This window comes from Sus scrofa, chromosome 6 (assembly GCF_000003025.6).
Source record: "Sus scrofa isolate TJ Tabasco breed Duroc chromosome 6, Sscrofa11.1, whole genome shotgun sequence".
NCBI classification, from domain to species: domain Eukaryota; kingdom Metazoa; phylum Chordata; class Mammalia; order Artiodactyla; family Suidae; genus Sus; species Sus scrofa.
The window spans coordinates 69,658,870-69,678,486 of NC_010448.4; the positions used below are offsets into that span (position 1 = coordinate 69,658,870).

The following is a 19,617-nucleotide window of genomic DNA, read 5'->3' on the forward strand; positions in this document are numbered from 1 at the left end:
TGGCTCACCAGAGGCTCCCAAACGCCTGGCCCCAGACCAGGCTGCTGCAGTGTCAGGGCTGAGAAAGGCAGACAGTGCCTGTGTCGTGGAGGGGCCAACGGGAAGCCGGCCTCTGTCTTCTGAGGTTCTGCTGACCATCACATTTCTCCTGCAAGGGTGCCTTGTCCTTCCCCGGACCCCAGGCTCATCTGACGCCTGCTCCAGAAGCTGGGCTGTCCCCAAGCTGCGTCTCTACTTGGCCCGAAGGATACAATGCAGCTTTTGCTGGTGCAGAGACGTCTGGGGTGGCTGCCAGCCCTTTTATCCTTTCACTTCATCTGCCAGCCAAGAGCTTTTCCCTGCTTGTGCCTCTTGAAGCTTAAGGCAAGAAATGTTGACCTTGAGTACAGGTGCTTCTTAATTCGTTACTCCAGGTCCCTTGTCCTGGTTCACATCCAAGCCAGCTGCTCCCCCGTCTTCTCTCTTCCTTTCCCTTGACCCCTCTGTTCTCTGGCAGCCCCCAAACAAAATTTTGGACTTTTCCCTTGAGATCTGGCTCAGCCAGTAGTGGCGGGTCCAGTGTGCCCCCTATACTCAAGGGCATCAAGCCATCTCTTTAGACGGCGTCCACTTGGAGAAAGCATTTCCAGATTCACAGCCACGTGCAGAGTGATGGGGACTCTCACCCCTGAACTTGGGGGCTCAGGCTCCCCACCCTGCTCCACATTCATCCGACAGTTTTTGAGGCTCTGCTGCTTCCAGCATTGACCTGCTGGTGTCTGTCTCACTGGACTGCGTAGGGACTCTGGTGATGCCAGGGTCACCTAGCGATCCAAGCAGGCGTTTTTATTGGAATCCATTATGTGACAGTCCAACAAAGCATTCTGGGACAACTGGATGGCCACATGCAAAAAAATTGTCGGCCTCCTGACCTCTCACCTCGTATACGAAAATTAGCCAAAAATGAACCCCAAATGCCTAAATGTCCAAACTAAAACTATTAAACTCTTAGAAGAAAACACAAGCCTAAATTTTCATGATATTGAAGTTCCTGCTGTGGAGTAGTGGGTTAAGAATCCGACTGCAGTGGGTCGGGCCACCATGGAGATTCGGGTTTGAGCCCCAGCCTGGCGCAGTGGGTTAAAGCATCCGGCATTGCTGCAGCTGCAGCATAGGTCACTGCTGTGGCTCAGATTCAAACCCTAGCCTGGGAACTTCCATATGCTGCAGGTGTGGCCATAACATTTAAAAACATTTTTTTTCATGATATTGGTTTAGGCAAAGCCTTCTTAGACATGACACCCAAAACACGAGAAATAAAAGAAAAATAGATACATTGTCCATCAAAATATACTCGTGTGCTTCAAAGGACACCATCAAGAAAGTGAAATGACAACCCATAGAATGGGAGAAAAATTTTTGCAAATCTGGTAAGGGGCTTATATCTAGAATATATAAAGAATTCTAACAACTCAATAATAAAAAGATAACCTGGGAGTTCCCATTGTGTCTCAGCAGGTTAAAGAACCCGACTAGTATCCATGAGGATGCAGGTTCAATCCCTGGCCTTGCTCAGTGGGTTAAAGATCCGGCGTTGCCATGAGCTGTGGTGTAGGTTGAAGAGGCAGCTCGGATATGGTGTTGCTGTGGCTGTGGTGTAGGCTGGCAGCTACAGCTCTGGTCCGATCCCTAGCCTGGGAACTTCCATATGCCACAGATGCAACTCTAAAAAGATTTAAAAAAAAAAAAAAAAAAAAAAAAGATAACCTAATTGAAAAATGGGCAAAGAATCTGACTAGATATTTCTTCAAAGAAGATATACGAATGGCCAATAAGCACATGAAAAGATGCTCAATGTCATGGGCTATCAAGAAAATTCAAATAAAAAACTCAATAAGATCCACTTTACACCCACAAGGATGGTCAGAATCCAAAAATCTGGTAATAACAGGTGTTGGTGAGAAAGAAATAGGAACCCTGTACATTGTTGGTGGGAATACAGACTGGGGCAGCCACTGTGGAAAATAATCTGAAGTTCCTTGAAAGGTTATGCACAGGGAGTTCCCTTCTTGGCTCAGTGGCTAATGAACCCAACTAGGATCCATATGGATGCAGGTTTGATCCCTGGCTTCGCTCCGTGGGTTAAGAATCTGGCATTGCCGGGAGTTCCCGTCGTGGCGCAGTGGTTAACGAATCCGACTAGGAACCATGATGTTGCGGGTTTGGTCCCTGCCCTTGCTCAGTGGGTTAACGATCCGGCGTTGCCATGAGCTGTGGTGTAGGTTGCAGATGCGGCTCGGATCCCGCGTTGCTGTGGCTCTGGCGTAGGCCGGTGGCTACAGCTCCGATTCAACCCCTAGCCTGGGAACCTCCATATGCCACGGGAGCGGCCCAAGAAATAGCAACAACAACAACAACAAAAAAAAAGAATCTGGCATTGCCATGAGCTGTGGTGTAGGTCACAGACCTCGGATCCCTCCTTGCTGAGGCTGTGGCATAGGCCAGCAGCTGTAGCCCCAATTCCACCTGTAGGTGTGGCCCTAAAAAAAAGGCAAAAAAAAAAAAAAAAGGGTTAAACACAGAGTTAGCATATGACCCAGTAGTTCCCCTCCTGGGTATACACCCAAGAGAATGAAAACATAAGTCCACACAAAAACATGTACACATATGTCCCCAGCAGCATTATTCCTCATGGCTCCAAAGGGAAAACAGGAGTTCCCTGGTGGCACAGCAGGTTGAGGATGTGGCATTGTCACTGCTGTGACTCAGGTTCGATCCCGTGCCCACAGCATGCCTGCTTCTGCATGCAGTGGACACGGCCAAAAAAAAATGCAAATAACCCACATGTCCATGAACCGATGCATGGATAGACAAAATGTTGTATATGAGCACAGTCAAATGTTATTTAGCAATAACAAGGAATGAAGCAATAATACATGCTACAACATGGATTTACATTACATGTTTTCCAGGTTCATCCATCATAGTATGTATTCTATTACATACTGAATATACATTTTACGGAAGTGTCTACATATCCTATGTACACAAAAGGCCACATATTATATGATTCCGTTTATACGAAATCTACAGTACAGGCAAATCCATAGAAAGCAGATTAGTGGTTACCTAGGGCCGAGGGGGTTGGGGGAAAGCAGGGAGTTTATGTTCATAGGTGCATGGTTTCTGGTTGGGGTAATTAAAGTGTCCTTAATTGATTGTGGTGATGGTTGCACAACTCTGTGGCTACCCTGAAAAACAAATGAGTTATACACTCTGAGCGGGTGAATTGTGTAGTATGTGAATGATAACTCAGTTAAGCTGTTCTAAAAATATCGTGTGATAAAGATCCCAGATAATCAAGAGGGTTTAAGAATCTAGAAATTTAGGGAGTTCCCGTTGTGGTGCAGTGGAACTGAATCCAGCTAGCATCCATGAGGAAAAAAAAAAGGGAAAAAGAAAAGGATCTGACTGCACTGCGGGTTTCTGTGGAGGTGTGGGTTCGATCCCCAGCCGCACACAGTGGGTTAAAGATACAGGGTTGTCACGCCTACGTCTTGGATTCAACCCCTGGCCAGGAACCTCCATTTGCAGTGGGTATGACCATAACAAATAAATTAAAATAAATAAAGTCATGGATCCTGAGCTGGGGAGATGATCCTGGTTTATAGAAGTGTGTTCGGTCTAACCACACGAGGCCTTAGAAGCAGGGGTCGTTTCCCAGATGCATCAGACAGATGAACCTGAAAAGAAGAACGAGAGCTTCAAAGCACGTGACCTGCCATTCCTGGCTTTGAGGACTGAGGAAGGGGGCCACAGATGAGGGAATGTGCTAGCCTCTAGGAGCTGGGAATGACCCTCCGCCGACAGCCAGCAAGGGAACAGGATCTCAGTCTTCAAACCACAAGGATCTGAATTCTGCCAACACCCAAATGAGCAAGAAAAGGGCTTCCCTTGAAAGGTAACGCAGCCCCACAACCTCTTGGTTTTATTTTTATTTTTTGGCTGCACCCGCAGCATGCAGAAATTCCTAGGCCAGGGATTGAACCCATGTGACAACACTGGATCCATAACCCATTGAGCCACCAGGGAACTCCACAACCTCTTGGTTTCAGCCCAGTGAGAAGTAAGACTTCTGACCTACAGGCTGTAAGGTAATATATTTGCATTGTTTAAGCCACTAAATGGTAGTCAATTGTTACAGCTGCAATAGAAAACCCATACCTAGCTATTTTACATAGACTTTATGAAGCCAATCTAATTTCTTTTTTTTAAAGAGTGCTGGGCTTTCTCATATCTGAGGATGAAAAGATGTACTCATGGCTGAAAATTCACGGCACCTGTTCTCCCCTCGCCAGCCCATGCCAAGAGCAGAGTGAGCGAGGAGAGCTGACTTAGTAAGGGGTACCCGAAAATAGAAACTGCAACGTGATTTTATTTCTGACTCCACAGACCTCTCTTGTGAGTCATCCATCTCTTCAAGTCTCACTTTCCATGGCTGGGAAGCAGGCGGAGCTAACCCTGACTGCTGCCTTCCCCACAGTTTAGGAAAAAAGTCAGCTTCACCCACAGAGCTCCAGCACGCTCCTTGGCAGACACAGTTCGGGTCCCGGGACCCACATCGGGCAATCGCTGCTTTCTTCTGGCCTCTTTCAGAGGGTTTGGGGCACACCTGGGCCTCTGGGATGTGGCCTTGTGGCTGCTTTTAGCACAGAAATGAGCAAAGCTTCAGGTATGCAAAGATGCTGAACTTCATCACAAAGCCAATGGACAAGGTTTGGGACTTTGGTTGGGCGGGGGTGGGGTCGGGGTGGGCAATGCCCTCACACCTGGAAAAGACCCAATTGTTTTCATGATGGAAAGAAAAAGTAATGGTCCAGATCCGACCATGAGCTACCCAGTCAGAGACTGAGATAAGGACAAACAGCGACGGAGGAGGGCAGAAAATGAAAACTATGCCTGGGCGTGGAAGTGAGAGCAACAGTTATAACATCCTAGGCTCATTTCATGTCACACCTCAGGCTCCACCCCACGGACACCTGAGTGGACACACCCATTTTCTTAAGAAGCTGGTTGGAGCTGACTTGGCTTTGGGATTTTTTTTTTTTTTTTGCCTTTTCTAGAGCCGCTCCCGCGGTATATGGAGGTTTCCAGGCTAGGGGTCTAATCAGAACTGTAGCTGCCAGTTGGCGCCAGAGCCATAGCAACACAGGATCGGAGCCGCGTCTGCAACCTACACTACAGCTCACGGCAATGCCAGATCCGTAACCCACTGAGGGAGGCCAGGGATCGAACCTGCAACCTCATGGTTCCTAGTCAGATTCGTTAACTGCTGAGCCACGACGGGAACTCCCTTTTTTTTTTTTTTTTTTTTGGTTGTGCCTGAGGCATGCAGAAGTTCTGGGCCAGGGATGGAACCCAAGCCACAGCAGTGACAACACCAAATCCTTAACCACCAGGCCACCAGGGAACTCCTGGATATTTTTAAGGGTCCCCTCAGGGTGACTGAAGATCACGGTTGGGATGGCTGTACGAAGGATCTGGGAAACGTCCCCTCTGTTCATCTCAGTCTCAAGGCACCTGCCTTCTTCCATCTGTGCCTCCTTTGGCCCTGGTTTACATGATGTGTGAATGCACAGTGTGTCGAGGATTACAGAACATGGGAAGGGCTCTTGGCCAAGAGTCCTGGCATCCACCAGTCCCGTTTGGCTGGCCCGTGCCCTAGACCCTCCTCCCCACTGCCAGCTGTGGAGGCAGCTCGGCAGGTACCTGGTTCCTTAACTCTCCACCCGGGTCCCAGGCAGAGTGGCCAAACCCTTGCTGAGGCCCAGCAGTTCATGCAGGCCCCCAGATGGCCCCCGGCCTTCATGACAGCGAAGCCCAGCCCCCTTGGCTCCCCAGCCTTCCTGGAACCTTCTTGCTTAATATCCTGTGTGGTAATCATGCCTTTTGGCCCACTTAGTCCTGCCGGCCACTGCCAAGTTCCTTCTGTTAGCTCCTGACATCCCTACCTCTAATGGAATGTCCATGAAATGAAAAGCTGCTACAAGTTTTCTCTCTCTCATCAGAGTGCCCTCTCTTGGGTGGTCCAGCTCCCTTTGGCACAGGTGACCAGGCATGCCCCTGTCTCTGGGATGGGAGGAGGCGGAGTCTGAAGAAGGGACAGTGCTAAGATGCTCAGCAGCGGGGATGGGAGGGCCAACCTCTGTCTAGGAGGTGGTCCTGGGTAGTCTGGCCGGTCAGTGCAGCAGTGGCCCTGCCTTATTTATTATTATTATTAATATTATTTTGGTGATGCCTGTGGCATGCAGGGATCAAACCCGTGCCACAGCAGTGACAACACCAGATCCTTAACCTGCTAGGCCACCAGGGAACTCTGGCCCTGCCTTATTTAACCTGTGGTCACCCAGCTGCTGCTGAGAAGTGGGAAGGAGCGGCTGCCTCTCTGATGGCCAGGGCTCCAGGGAGTCACGGACAGCACTGCAGGGCTGGGAGAAAACAGTTGCAAAGGTGAGGTACAGCGTGATCATGGTGAGGACCAGGGGAGAGGACCAGCGTACCATCTCCCGAGGGCCAAGAGAGGCAGCTGACCCTGTCACCTCCTGTATAACCTCACCATCACACTACAGAGGCCTTATTCCCATCACCGTCTTGTGGATAAAGCCACAGAGGTGCCAGCTACCATTTCCTGAGCACTCATGGCTGGTTAGTGTCTTCAGGGTCACAGGAATGTAGGCAGAGATTTGAAGCTGTCTGGTGGAGACATGACCATAGACGGCTCTCCCGCGCCCAAATCACTACGTCTGGATATTGATAATAGGATGATGGAGTTCTCCATGCGGCTCAGTGGTAACCAACCCGACTGGTATCCATGAGGATGTGGGTTCCATCCCTGGCCTCGCTCAGTGGGTTAAGGATCCCGCTGTTGCCCTGAGCTCTGGTGTAGGTCGCTGATGCGGCTCGAATCTCGCCCTGCTGTGGCTGTGGGGGTAGGCCGGCAGATAGGCCGGAAACTGCAGCTCCGATTAGACCCCAGCCTGGGAACTTCCATGTACCAGGGGTGCGGCCCTAAAAAGCAAAAAAAAAAAAAAAAAAAAAAAATAGAGAGAGAGAAAAGAAAATAGGATGAACCAAGCCGCTCATTCTACAGATGGAGAAAAGCGAGGCCCAGGGAGGTCAGGCCCCAGGTCCCAGGTCCCACAGCTCGTGCCAGATACGGGAGGGAGCCAGTAACCAGACTCCACGAGACACCATTTCCCTCGGCCCTCTTGTGTCCCCGAAGGCAGCCTCTACCATGCGCAGCAGAAACCAGGGCCGGAAGGAGGGGCCCGCTCACTTCGCTCTTAAATCCAGAAGATCCACACGAACCAAGGAATCATTTGGGAGGTCTCCGCCCCTCCCTCCTCCGCGACCCAGAGCTAGGGGGTGTGGCCTCGCCGCGCCTCCGCCCCCGCGGCCCGCCCCGGCCCCGCCCACTGCGCGCACCCCTGGCCTGATTCCCCCTGTGCGCGCGCGCGCGTTCCAGGCCCGGGATCTCCCTGCGCGCGCACCAAGGCCGCTGCGATCTGAGACCCAGGCCCTGCGGGTCCGCCGCGCCCCCGGACAAGGAAGCGTCTCTGGCTGGGCGGGGAAGGGGCGCCCTCCCCGCTCGCCGCCCCCGGCCGCGCTGGCGAAACCTGAGCGCGCGTCAGGCGCGGAGCCGCGTGACGCGCACCTGTCCGGGCGGGCCCGGCGGGCGGAAGAGCATGCGCGGGTCCCTGGCCTGGCCTGAGCTCGGCCCGCAGCCCCGCGCCGCCCCTGACGTTTCCCGGAGAAGCAGGCGGCTCTGACGGCCGAGATGAAGTAAGCTGCCTCCCCCGCTTTCTCTCCCGCTCCTCCGGCCGCAAGGAGGTCTTTACAGCAGGCCCGGGAGGCTGGCCACGCGTGGCGGTGAAATCCTCGGGCATATGGTTGGGAAGAGTCACCCGAGCCACCACCCACCCGCCCGAATTCCCTTCCCCGCCTTCCTTCCGCAGAATAAATTCATTGTTCTCCTCCTCCTCCGCAGATCCCTTAGCGCGGTGGCGGCTCTATTGGGTGGCAGGTCTACAGGAGGCAGCCAGGCCCCATCAAGGCTGGTCCAGGGGCCCAGTGAGGTCCCTTTTCCTAGGCTTTCTGGAATTCGGTTCTGGTTTTTGGTTTTCCAGAAGTAAATCCTTCTGGGTCTCTGAAAATCGGCTCACCCAAAGCTTGAATGTTTAGCAGGAAGTGAGAACTTCTGGAAAAATCATAAGCCGAAATTCCTTGCCCACTCATCCCTGTGCCCCTCATCAAAGCCTGTGGCTCATGTTTGGCCTTTGGCCAACGAGGGAAACCTGGGTAGACCAGGAGTATTTTAAATCATGTTTTACATTTTTCTACGGTGGCGGATGGCTGATCGAATTTCTGAGCTCATGAAACTAATCTTTTGGCAAGTTTTAGGAGCACCTGAGACAAAAATGCTCCGTGTTTGGCATAAACAGAGCTCATTTTTAGGCAATATTTTGTGTAAATGTTTCTTTGAGGTACATAACTGCTCAGCAAATGGCCACTCCAGGCAGACATTCAAGTTGTTTGTCCAAAGACTATAATTCACTAAGTGACTTGTGTTGTCAGATGGTTTTAGGTTATTTCAAAGGGAAACAGTCATTTCCCATCCTGGTGCAGTGGAAACGAATCTGACTAGGAACGGTGAGGTTGTGGGTTTGATCCCTGGCCTCGCTCTGTAGGTTAAGGATCTGGTGTTGCTGTGAGCTGTGGAGTAGGTTGAGAATGCAGCTTGGATCCCGAGTTGCTGTGGCTGTGGCGTAGGCCGGCAGCTGTAGCTCTGATTGGATCCCTAGCCTGGGAACCTCCATATGCTGCAGGTGTGGCCCTAAAAAGCAAAAAATAAATAAATAAATAAATAAAAGGGAACCGGTCAACTCTGTGAGTACACAAAGGGAAATCAAGAGGTGCCTTTGGGCATCTGTGGCCCAGCCTCTTCTCACTTTATGGATGGAATACATAAATTTCACCATGGATTCTGCCAGGCCCTAAACCAGAAACAGAGCAGAAAGTCTGCTTTTGCTTTCTGTTGCCCAGAGTTGGGAGTCAAGTGGCTGTTTGTCTGGGAGACCTCTTACCACCATTGCCCTCCAAAGTATTTTCACAGCCACGATCTGGGTTTGTTTATCTGTTTGTTGGTTTGCTTTGTCAGACATTAAAATGAGATGGATTGAGTTTCCTGGTGGCTTAGCAGTGAAGGATTCAGCGCTGTCACGGCTGTGGCTCAGGTCCTATCCCTGGCCAGGGAATTTCTGTTGGCAAAGCCAAAAATAAAGAAATGAAATGAAATGAGGTGGGTGATGTGCATTTTACAGCTGGAGAAAAGGCCCTGAGTCGTTAAGGGCAAGCCTAGGGCTGCAAAGTGAGAGGTTTCATCTTTGGGGCATACTATAAACGTCTCATGGGTTGGGCTGGGGATTTTTTTTACCATCTCAGCATTATATCCCTTTGATTTTTTCCATCAGTATGACTGGAAGGTCAGGAAACTGTCAATGAAGTGTTCCTTGGCATTTGTTTTTTTTTTCTGTTGTGGGATGTTAATTGGCTTTGTAGCAGTTCCAAAAAGCTCGAGAGAAAAGTCACTTTCTTCTCGATGCTATTGGTTTAATAACGACAGAGGCTCCCATCTCTTGGGTGCTTCCTGAATGCCATGCACGGTGCCAAGGGCTTTATATGGATCATCTCACCGTGTGCTGCTTATCGCCTGTTTCCCACTCTGCGGGTGGGGCGGGGAGAGGTTAAATAATTTGTGGAGGCCACACCGCTCCTGAGTGGCTACGGATTTCAGGAACGAGTCCCTCCGCCTCCCAGCAGAGCCTTCCAGGTTTCAGTAAAGCACCTCTGGCTTAAACACAATGTCTTCCCCAGGTCAGAAGGCAGGCGCGTGCATCACCGTTCGAGGGGACTGGGAAGCCAGGCCATGCCCAGCGGATGGCGTCCAGGGCACCTTGACTTCAGGGGGCAGAGCTGCCTGCCAGCTGGCGGGACTGCTTCGACCCCTGTTGTCCCAGGTGCGGAGGGGAGCAGAATCCGGGTCCACACCAAAGCAGTGCTTTGAGTTTGCCATTTGGGGCTGTCCTCACACCGTTTACAGGGAGGCGGGAAGTAAGGGCTGTGCGCAGACCGCCTGTATTTACATCCTATCCCCTGTGAGCTGCGTGACCTTCAGTAAGTTATTTTCTCTCTCTGTATCTTAGTTTCCCCTCCACTCATTCGAAAAATGGGGCTATGCCAGGGCAAGAATGAGTGAGCGGCGTGCTGCCTTTGAAGCTCTCAGCCCAGTATTTGGCGTGTAGTTGATGACTCGCTAAATACCATGCACAGTATTTCTTATTCACAGTATGGTTTTAAGTCGTGAGCTGCTGCTCCCGTGGGCAGGGTCACAGGGCTTGACGTCACCAGTAGAGATGTATTCCTTTGTGCTGTCACTCACACGCTGGCCGCTCATGCACAGGTGACGGTGGTCTTGGGCACGTGCAATCTATTTGTTCCTTCAGCAGCAGTTGAGAGTGCGCCCTCCGTGTGCCAGGCTCTGTTTCGGGTCCTGGAGATGGGCAGTGAACCAAACACAGACACCCCTGCCCTCCTTGGCATGGACTGCCTTGAGGGGAGGGAGGGATAGACAGTAAACCTAATAAACTCACTTATCACATCCAGTGTATTCGCAAGGGATCTGTGCTCTGGGGAGAAATAAAGCAGGGCATGCAAGGGGGGCGGGAGGGTTACAGTTTGACGCAGAGGTGGCCGAGAAAGCTTCGCTGACAAGGTGACATTTCAGCAAAGCATTGAAGTTAGGGAGTGGACCACGTGGATGTCTGCAGGGAAAAGTAGGTCGGGCAGCGAGGACAGCAAGTACCAAGGCCCTGAGGCAGGAGGATGGGTGTCTGGAGCCCAGGGAGGGACAGAGGAGAGGAGAGAAGATCCAAGAGGCAAGAGGTGGGAGGCTGGAAGATGTAGACCCCGCTGCCCCTGCACAGAAGGATGCCCCGATGTGGCCGGTGCTGTGAACAGATGACTCTGCCTGCTGTGTTCAGGCAGAGAAACCGGAGGCCAGCGCGGTGGTTCCTGCAGCTGAGTGGACGGAGGTGATGGTGGCTCCCAGCAGAGTGGAGTGGTGCAAGGAGGGGAGAAGTCGCTGTGTTCTCGGGAGATGTTGGTGACAGTGTGGAGTTTGCTGACCGATCGGATGACCCGAAGGTTTCTGGCTTGAGCACTGGGTGGGGCGGCTTCGGCTGAGGATGGGGAGATCCGCCTTGGGAACATGGGGGAGATGGTCAGTGCAGTTTCGAACCCGGCGGGTCTCGTAGACACCCGGCTGTTGGTATCAGGGTAGCAGGTGATCACAGGAGACCAGAGTTTCGGGGGAGAAAGTGCAGGCCGGAAACCACGACTTGGTGTCTAGGCCCTTGTGTGCTGGTAAGTGTTTAACAGCCTCTGAAAGAGGTGGCGGTTGGTGGTGGGGTGTCAGATCGACAGATTTGCCAGCACCTGCCACGTAAGTTCCCCCCGCGGGCCAGCTCCAGGCACACGGTTACAGAAGGTCTTCACCTTACAGATACAATAGCCATAAATAACATCAAGAGCACAGATAATAGTAAACTGTGGTAAAATCATTCGGAAATGTTGAGTTTTGAATGTTTCATACCTTTGTTTTTAATGTAACTTATTTGGTTATGCATTTGTGTCATTTGTTTTTGTAATAACGTGTGCGTTTAACACCTGGCTTGGCAAATGCCTGACAATGTCGCAAGCGAATCTTGGGTGCAGGTATCTTGTGGGCAGGTGGCTCCGGCACACCATTTGAGTCTCGGGGACCCGAGATTGCTGCCCAGCGAGGTGATGGGACTAGGAATCCTCTGAGTTTAGGGAGGAAACAGGCCTCAGAGGCGATCTTTCGGGTTCTGTCCCCTGTGTAAGCCTGAGGGGGCCGAATGCAGGTCACAGGGCACACTGAAGCCTTCGACTTGCATCTGCGTGGGGGTGTTTGTGCAGAGGCCCCAGAGCACAAAGGGGAGAGCTGGAAGCCTACTGGGGTGGCCATTCCCGGCAGGGATCCCCTCGTACTTTAGCTAAAAACCATCTTCAGCTGGAACTCTTGTTTTCACCCCCCACGCCTTTTAAAAATTCCTAACTCGTGAGCCACGATTTGAAGAAAATTCCCCTTCTGCCTGCCAGGCAAACAGAGGGCAGAGGGCAGAGGCCGCATTGGGAGAGGAAGCAGAGCTACAGCGGCCGCACTGGCGTCTACCTGCCAGCCCCTCCTACCGCCCCTGGTCTGCTGGGACCAGAGGGCAGGGCTGCCCCCTCCTGTGGTTTCCCAGAAAGGGCTCTGCTGCAGGAGCTCCCGCCCAGGCTGGGTCTGCGCAGGGACAGGTCCTGGACGGCATAGCTGCGTGGGTGTGCCCACATCTGCCTCTTTCACTGGAACCCCGCCCCTGATCCGTGCACTCTGGCCGGCCAAGGCAGTGCTTACAGCCGTGGGGATGTTGGCAGAGCCATACGTTAAAAGGTGAGTCTCCCAGGATGCCCGCTAGGAGACCCTCGTCCTGGAATCGGGGGCCGTGAGAGGTGCCCCGGGCTGTGGACTGGTGCCAGCTCAGTCCTGACTCTGAGATGAGCCTGTCACCCCCTGGAGGACACCTTTGTAGTGTCTCCAATCGCGAATGATAATTGTTGTAAAGGAACTTGCACCCCCCCACACACACTTAAGCTACAGCTTCAGAGGGTCGGGTCTTGGCTTCTGAGCTACGCTGTCAACCCACCCTGTGCTTCATCCTTCAATCCTGGATCTCCCAGCCCTGCTGCACTGGCCTAAGGCTGCAGGCACTATGCTGCGATGACAGAAAGGCAGTGGCCACCCTTACAGATTACAGGGAGGTTATCTCCTTGCCGTGGAAAGTGGAGCGTAGGGGCAGGAAAGCAGTCGAGAGCTCCTTTAGCTCCATGTCTTCCCAGGTGGGGAAACCGGGGCCCAGCCGGGGACACGCCGGTTCAGGGTGATGAGGAAATTGAGGCCTAGCCTGTTCAGGGTGACATGGTGTTTAGAGTCTCCTGGGGAAGAATCAGCATGTGTTCTGATCCACAGCCTAATACACTGCCTTCCTGTCCCAGAGGGGCTCAAACTTTGCACTAAGGTTTTTTTCATTAATTAAAAATGGAAGCGATTCCTGGCAGGATCTGCCACTGGAACGCCACGCTCCTGGTTTCTGGCTGACTTCAAGTATGTGATCTCAGAAGATGTATTTCGCAGCCCGTTCTTCTCGGAGCAGGCGAGAAAAACCTGCGGAAGTAGAGCCTCGTAGTCCGAGAGCAGTTTAGGTCGCAGGTGGATGGGGAGCCATCAGTTCCCTGTTATTGGAGCCCTGCTCCAGGGGCAGACTTTGGCTTTCCTGGGCTTCTCTGAGCCTGTTCACTCCCCTGTCAGGGTGGCAAGGATGATACCTGTGTACTTGTCTTCCTCCTCTCCGGGGTTAGGACCAGCCCGGGAGTGTTATGTGCATGGCGGATGCCTGGGTGTGTCCTGGTGCTCTCTGCCAGGCTGGGGTCTAGCTCTTGAGGAAGGAAGGCACAGGTTTTCCTGGCAACTACGGCTTTAAGCCAACCTGGGGGCCCAGGAGGCACTTTACCTTTCAAACGTAATTCATTAGCATTTGTGTAGGGCTTTTGTCATTGGAACCGTCTCAGCTAATGGTCAGCAAACCTTCATTTAGTTTGGGGGTGTTAGTGCACTTGACAGGTGACTTAATTAGGTCCTACAGCTCGGAGGTGGCCTTGAGCCCAGGTCCTCTGACCCAGGGCCCACCTTCCCCCACTTGACAGCAGTGACTGGGGCCTCAGGGTTGGTGAGTCCACAGTGGCTAACCTACCAGTTCTCTCATCTGTGAAATGGGCATCCTTGCAAAACCTTCACAACGCGGTTCTGAGGGAAGGTCGAGCTGGTGCATGTACCTCGCCGGGCGCATGCCGACCACCTGCTAAATGCTGGGTGTTACTGGGCTGGTGCTGGTCGGCGGTCAGGTTTTGCAGGGGGAAGAGCAGGGCTAAACCATTCAAGGCTGCTTTGAAATACCCGCGTTTGCACCTGCCCTGGGCCTGCTGAATCAGAGGTGCATCGCCTTGGCAAAGGGAGGAGGGGGCAGATGTGTGTGTTTTGAAAGGCTCTCCGGTTGAATCTGATGCACTCCCTGCCGAGGGCCCTGGCTCTGGGCTTCGCCGCCGCTGGTCTTCCAGAGTCCTGCTCCCCTCACCGAGTGCTCTTCGGACCAGCTCGCAGCACTGTAGGCCCTTCCCCGGACCCTCTGCGCCAGAATCTGTATTTTTAAAAAGATCCCCAAGAGATTCATAAGCACATTCAAGTTTGAGAAACATGGTTCAGGTTAAAAAACATGGTAATAAGAACACCAAATACACAGCCCCCCTCCGACCCCCCCCCACAAGTTCATTTAGCAAAGAGTTGTTCCCTGGTTGTTTAGCAACCACAGAGTAAGCAGCCGTGTCGCAATAACTGATATTTTGGATCTGTGTTTGTTTAAAGGAGCACCGGGGACTGGGGGACGAAAGCAAGCGATAAAGGAGACCAACCTGAGAACTGGGAACGGGGACAGGGCGGGTGGGGAAGACTCCAGCAGACTCCAGAGTCAGAGCAGGTTGACTAGAGCCCCTGGGGTGGGCTCAGGCCAGGTGGCGGGGCATTAGGGCCATACATCTGTCTTCTGGGGCAGAGCACGTCCAGGCACGTCCAGGGCCTGGGCTACCCGTCCCATCAGGAGCTCTGAAACACGCCTGCCAGCTGGCGGCTGCTCCTTCTCCAGCCTGTTCTCTGGGCTTTAGATTTCTTGCTGCCTCTTTCCCGCACTGACCTTGCAGCTTCTCCCTGCCCCCAGACAGGGGCGGTTGCCAGTAGAGATAGAAATGCTTGAAGGGCCAAAGACAGGGATGGGAAGCCGGGGGAGAAAGTAGTATGGTTCTGGGTCCCTCCGTGGGTTGGGGTGTGGGTGCAGACAAGGGGGGAGTGGAAGAGGGAGGCTGGGAGCCTGCTCACCTGAGCCCTCGGTCCTTCTGTTGACGCGCCCATGACAGAAGTCTGGTGTCCTATAGACCCTGGAGCAAACACTGCGGTTGGGTCCTCCTCTTTGTTTGGCCACTAACTGGCGCCGTCTTGGAGATGGATCTCGGGAGGAGGCGAAGGGAAAATAGGAGGTGGGGGGGTCTGATGTCAGAGTCGGGGGGGGGGGTCCCTCCACAGCAAGGATGAGATAGGGGTCTGGAAGGGTCTTCAGGGCCTTTTATGGATTCCCGGTGTCTCTTTAAATCTTAATTTCCCTGTCCGTATAGCCAGACTATAGCCTCATTGTTAAGAATTCTGTTAATCCTTTATCGTTTGAACACCTGCTGTATAATAGGTGCTAAACCGGGTCATCGTTTTTTTTTTTTAAGGGCCACACCCGTGGCATATGGAAGTTCCCAGGCTAGGGATCAAATCAGAAGTTCCCAGGCTAGGGGCCGGCCTGCACCACAGCCACAGCAACGCCGGATCCTTCATCCTCTGAGCGAGGTCAGAGATCGAACCCTCAACCTCATGGTTCCTAGTCGGGCTCTTTTTGCTGCGCCACGACGGGAACTCCTAGTCATCTCTGTCCCTTCTTAACTGCTCCCTCCCCCTGGGCTGGCCCCTGCTCCCATGTTGCTTTCCTTCCTTCAAAGCCCTGCCTTTGGAGGGACGCTGAGAACGGGAGAGCCAAGGAGTCGGCTGGGCATGGAGCGTATTAAACCCGACAGCCTCGGGCAGAGTCGAAGGCCGGAGAACGGAACTGTCTGGAGCATTTGTGACAGGCCTGAGGCCTCTCGCCTTTCCTGCATGTCCGCTGCTTCAAATCGGGCTGAAAATTAGCCCAGACATTAGGCTAACCCCGGGGAGGCTGCAGTGTGCCATTGCTGCCTGGCAGCTCGGAGCCAACCTGGCACCTGCCCGGCTCCCCCGCTTTCTCGCACGGAACCTTCACCGACCTGAGCCTCAGCTTGTCCATCTGCCAAAGGGGGACGATGGTAGTCCCCCCTCCACTGGTTCTTGTCGGGGCTCCTGCCTGGCCTGGGTGAGCTCTAGCGCACGGAAGGGCTTTAGTGCCGTGTCTGCTGCTGCTAGTGGAACCCCAGACTGATAGCTGCCGCTTAAACAGCACTTTGTGGGGGGCAGGCCCCGTCCTGAGCACCCCGTAAACCGTAGCCCATTCTCACCTTATAACAACCCCGTGGTCTAAGTACTACTAGTGCTTCATTTCTGATGAGGGCACCAAGGTAGAGAGAGGTTAAATCATGGGTCAGGGAATCAGCTGGGATTCCAACTTGGCCAGTTGGTTCCAAAGCGCGTGCTTTTGAGCGCTGCGCCATAGCAATTACTCGCAGTCATTTTGTGCTTAGAGCCCAGTAGACACGGGAAACACAGAGGAAGACGTGAGGGGCCGTGACCTCTTCTCACAGCCCAGCCGTGGTCCGAGGCCAGGGCCTGCTGCCATTCCCCAGCGTCTGTGATGGTCCCAGCATCCCGCCCTGGTGGGCGACACTGGCCATGGTTGTAGAGCGAACCGCTGCTGGGGGCTGGTGCCACGTTCCCAGGCTCCTGCAGCAGAATGGTCCCCCTCTAGCAAGTGGCGTAGCCCCTGCTCACAGGGCAGGCTCCCAACCAACTGGCTTCTTGGCATAGAAGCCAAGCTGCCAAGGAAGCGGGGGGAAGCTGTGGGGCTCTAACGTCTTCCTGAGACACGTGACTGTTTCTTGCCAGGCAGGAAATGTTTGATAACCTATAGACACGTGTTTCCCCCCACTTCACAGCCACCTGAGCCGAGTCTGATCCTTCCTCGTTCCTTGTCTGTCTTTCCCACGCACCCCAGGCACCCAGGCGTCCGGGAGATGCTTGCGGCGACAGTGTATGTGGCCCTGCTGGGCTGCCTGCAGGCCCAGCAGCTCCAGGGACATGTCTCCATAATCCTGCTGGGAGCAACCGGGGACCTGGCCAAAAAATACTTATGGCAGGGGCTGTTCCAGCTGTACCTGGATGAGGCAGGGAAGGGCCACAGTTTTCGCTTCCATGGGACAGCTCTGACAAGCACCGAGCAGGGCCAGGAGGTCATAGCCAAGGTCCTGGAGTCCCTCTCCTGCCCCAGCAACACGGCCCCCAGTCGCTGTGCTGAACTCAAGGCTCAGTTCCAGCAGCTGAGCGAGTACCGCCGCCTGAAGACGCCTGAGGACTATCTGGCCCTGAGCAAGGACATCGAGGCTCAGGTCCAGCATGAAGGCCTCCGGGAGGCTGGCAGGATTTTCTACCTCTCAGTGCCACCCTTCGCCTATGCGGACATTGCCCGCAATATCAACAGCAGCTGCCGTCCAGGCCCCGGCGCCTGGCTGCGGGTCGTCCTTGAGAAACCCTTTGGCCACGACCACCACTCGGCCCAGCAGCTGGCCGCAGAACTTGGGAGCTTCTTCCAAGAGGAGGAGATGTACCGGGTGGACCATTACCTGGGCAAGCAGGTGAGCCACAGCCGGGAGCCTGCCAGGGTGCAGGGTGCTGGGTGCAGGTTGGCCCCATCTGCAGCACTTATCATGGAGTTGGGCCCAAAGGCGTTGTGCAGTCTGGGTTCCTGTGGTCACCTCGACAGCGGGCCGGGGGTGAGAGGACAGAGGAAGAGTCGGGAGTGCAAGGGTGCATGGCCAGCCACCTGCTCTTTTGCGTCCCCTGTCCTCTCTGTGTCCCAGCCAGGCTCTGGGTTCTGACTTCTCGGCGCTGCCCTGGGTCCTCTGCTCTGGGTTCGGGGCCTGGCTTCGAGTTGGACGTGCTCTGGGAAGTAGAATGGACCCCCTATTCCACACCATTGGCCTCGGCTCGGTACCTTTTTCTTCCTGAGTTGTGGCTTGAGCCAGAAGGCTGGTGACAAGATCTTAAAACTGAGTAGAGACCCTAAGTGCATGCTTCTCACCCAGGCCCTGTGGCAAAGCATGGGCCTGGCCTCCTGGGAGATGCTCGTCAGTCGGCCATTTCACTCTGAACACGCCCTTGGGACCCCTGCGGGACACTTCTTCCCAGGAATCACAGCAGACACATGCCAGCACCCATGTTCCCTGGTCCTGACAGGCCATGGGTCCAGGGCCACAGGGGAGCACCACATAGTCACATGGGCCAGCCCTATTCAGAGTCAGTATTCCAAAAACAGGTCCTCAGACCCGTGCCTCTCCTCATAGTTTTTCACTTGTTTAAGGAAAACTAGGGGGAAAAAAATTCTGAATGGATTCAACTGGAAGCTTCTCTTGCTCCATTTTTGGTTTAAAAATATCTTTCCTTTATTCAAAGTTGATGGTCACAGAAGATAGTGAATGTTTTTTGTTTTGTTTTGTCTTTTTATTTTCAGGGCCACACCCGCCGCACATGGAGGTTCCCAGGCTAGGAGTCGGATCAGAGCTGCAGCCGCCTGCCTACACCACAGCCACAGCAACTCCAGATCTGAGCCACCTCTGCAACCTACACCGCAGCTCACGGCAACGTGGGATCCTTAACACACTGAGCGAGGCTAGGGATCGAACCTGCAACCTCATGGTTAACCACTGCGCCATGACGGGAACTTCGAGATAGTGAATCTTCAATATTTTCTTCCTTGGCGAAATGAAAAGCTGGTGGGCATGGAAAGGTGTTCGGATCCTGCCAGCGCTGTGCAGCCCTGGCGGCCAGTCTGAGGCACAGGGCACATTGTCCGAGGGCCGGGTGAGCGAGGCCGGGGCCTTCCTGGGAGTCAGGCCTGCCTGCTGGTCCTGCACGGAATCCACCACACGACCATTCTCCTTCCCTGGCAGGTGGTGGCCCAGATCCTGCCTTTCCGAGACCAGAACCGCAAGGCCCTGGACGGCCTCTGGAACCGGCACCACGTGGAGCGTGTGGAGATCATTATGAAGGAGACGGTGGACACGGCAGGTGCGCTGTGGGGAGGCGTCTGGCCGCAGGGCTGGAGGGTCTGCCCGGCCCGTGCCCACCTTGGCCAGTGCTGCCCAGAGGGAGGCATTTGCCAGCGTGTCTCCCCCCCAGGACCCGCCATGTGCGCGGCTCCAGGCTGTGCTGCACACACGGGTGCCTGCCAGCAACCCCCACAGGGGCCTCCCTACCCTTAGGAGCAGCCCGTCGGGTTACATAAACTTGGCCCAGAGGCTGAAACGCTGGCCGGCAACAAGCACTGGGAGTTAAACTGCTTCTGCCCGAATGCGGTGGAGGCCGTCGGGCTGCCGTCGGGCCATGCGAGGGCTCCCAGGCTTGTCCCTGCGCAGAGGCTGCCTCTGCCTTCTCGCCCCACCCTCACCTCCTCGCGTTCGTTCCTTCTTGCGTCCTCAGCTCAGTGGTCACTTGCGCAGGGAGCCTCTACCGACTGTCCCGACAAGGTTGCTCCCGTGGCCCACTCGGCGCACCCGCCTCCCTTCTCTGCCCCTCCGCGGTCTCGGCCTCGTCTTGTCCCTACCCAGTGGGTCTGTCCCACTGGACGGCAGGTCCAGGCCACCTCCTTGCTGGCACCCGGCACACACCTGGGAAGTGCCGAGCAA

General features: G+C 54.2%; 1 protein-coding gene across 4 annotated transcripts in view; it reads left to right on the plus strand.

Moving 5' to 3' along the window:
* The window catches only part of H6PD (hexose-6-phosphate dehydrogenase/glucose 1-dehydrogenase), a 33,956-nt gene continuing 21,817 nt past the window's right edge, over positions 7,479-19,617 (plus strand). The window contains exons 1-3 of one of the 4 annotated variants that reach the window (XM_021095286.1): positions 7,479-7,821; positions 16,932-17,568; positions 18,883-19,000. In XM_021095286.1, coding sequence (XP_020950945.1) covers positions 7,817-7,821; positions 16,932-17,568; positions 18,883-19,000 — 760 coding nt within the window. In that variant the 5' untranslated portion in view covers positions 7,479-7,816. Of the gene's footprint in view, positions 7,822-8,861; positions 12,554-16,872; positions 17,569-18,882; positions 19,001-19,617 lie in introns of those variants that run through there. The other 3 variants (XM_021095287.1, XM_021095288.1, XM_021095285.1) reach the window with 3 other exon arrangements.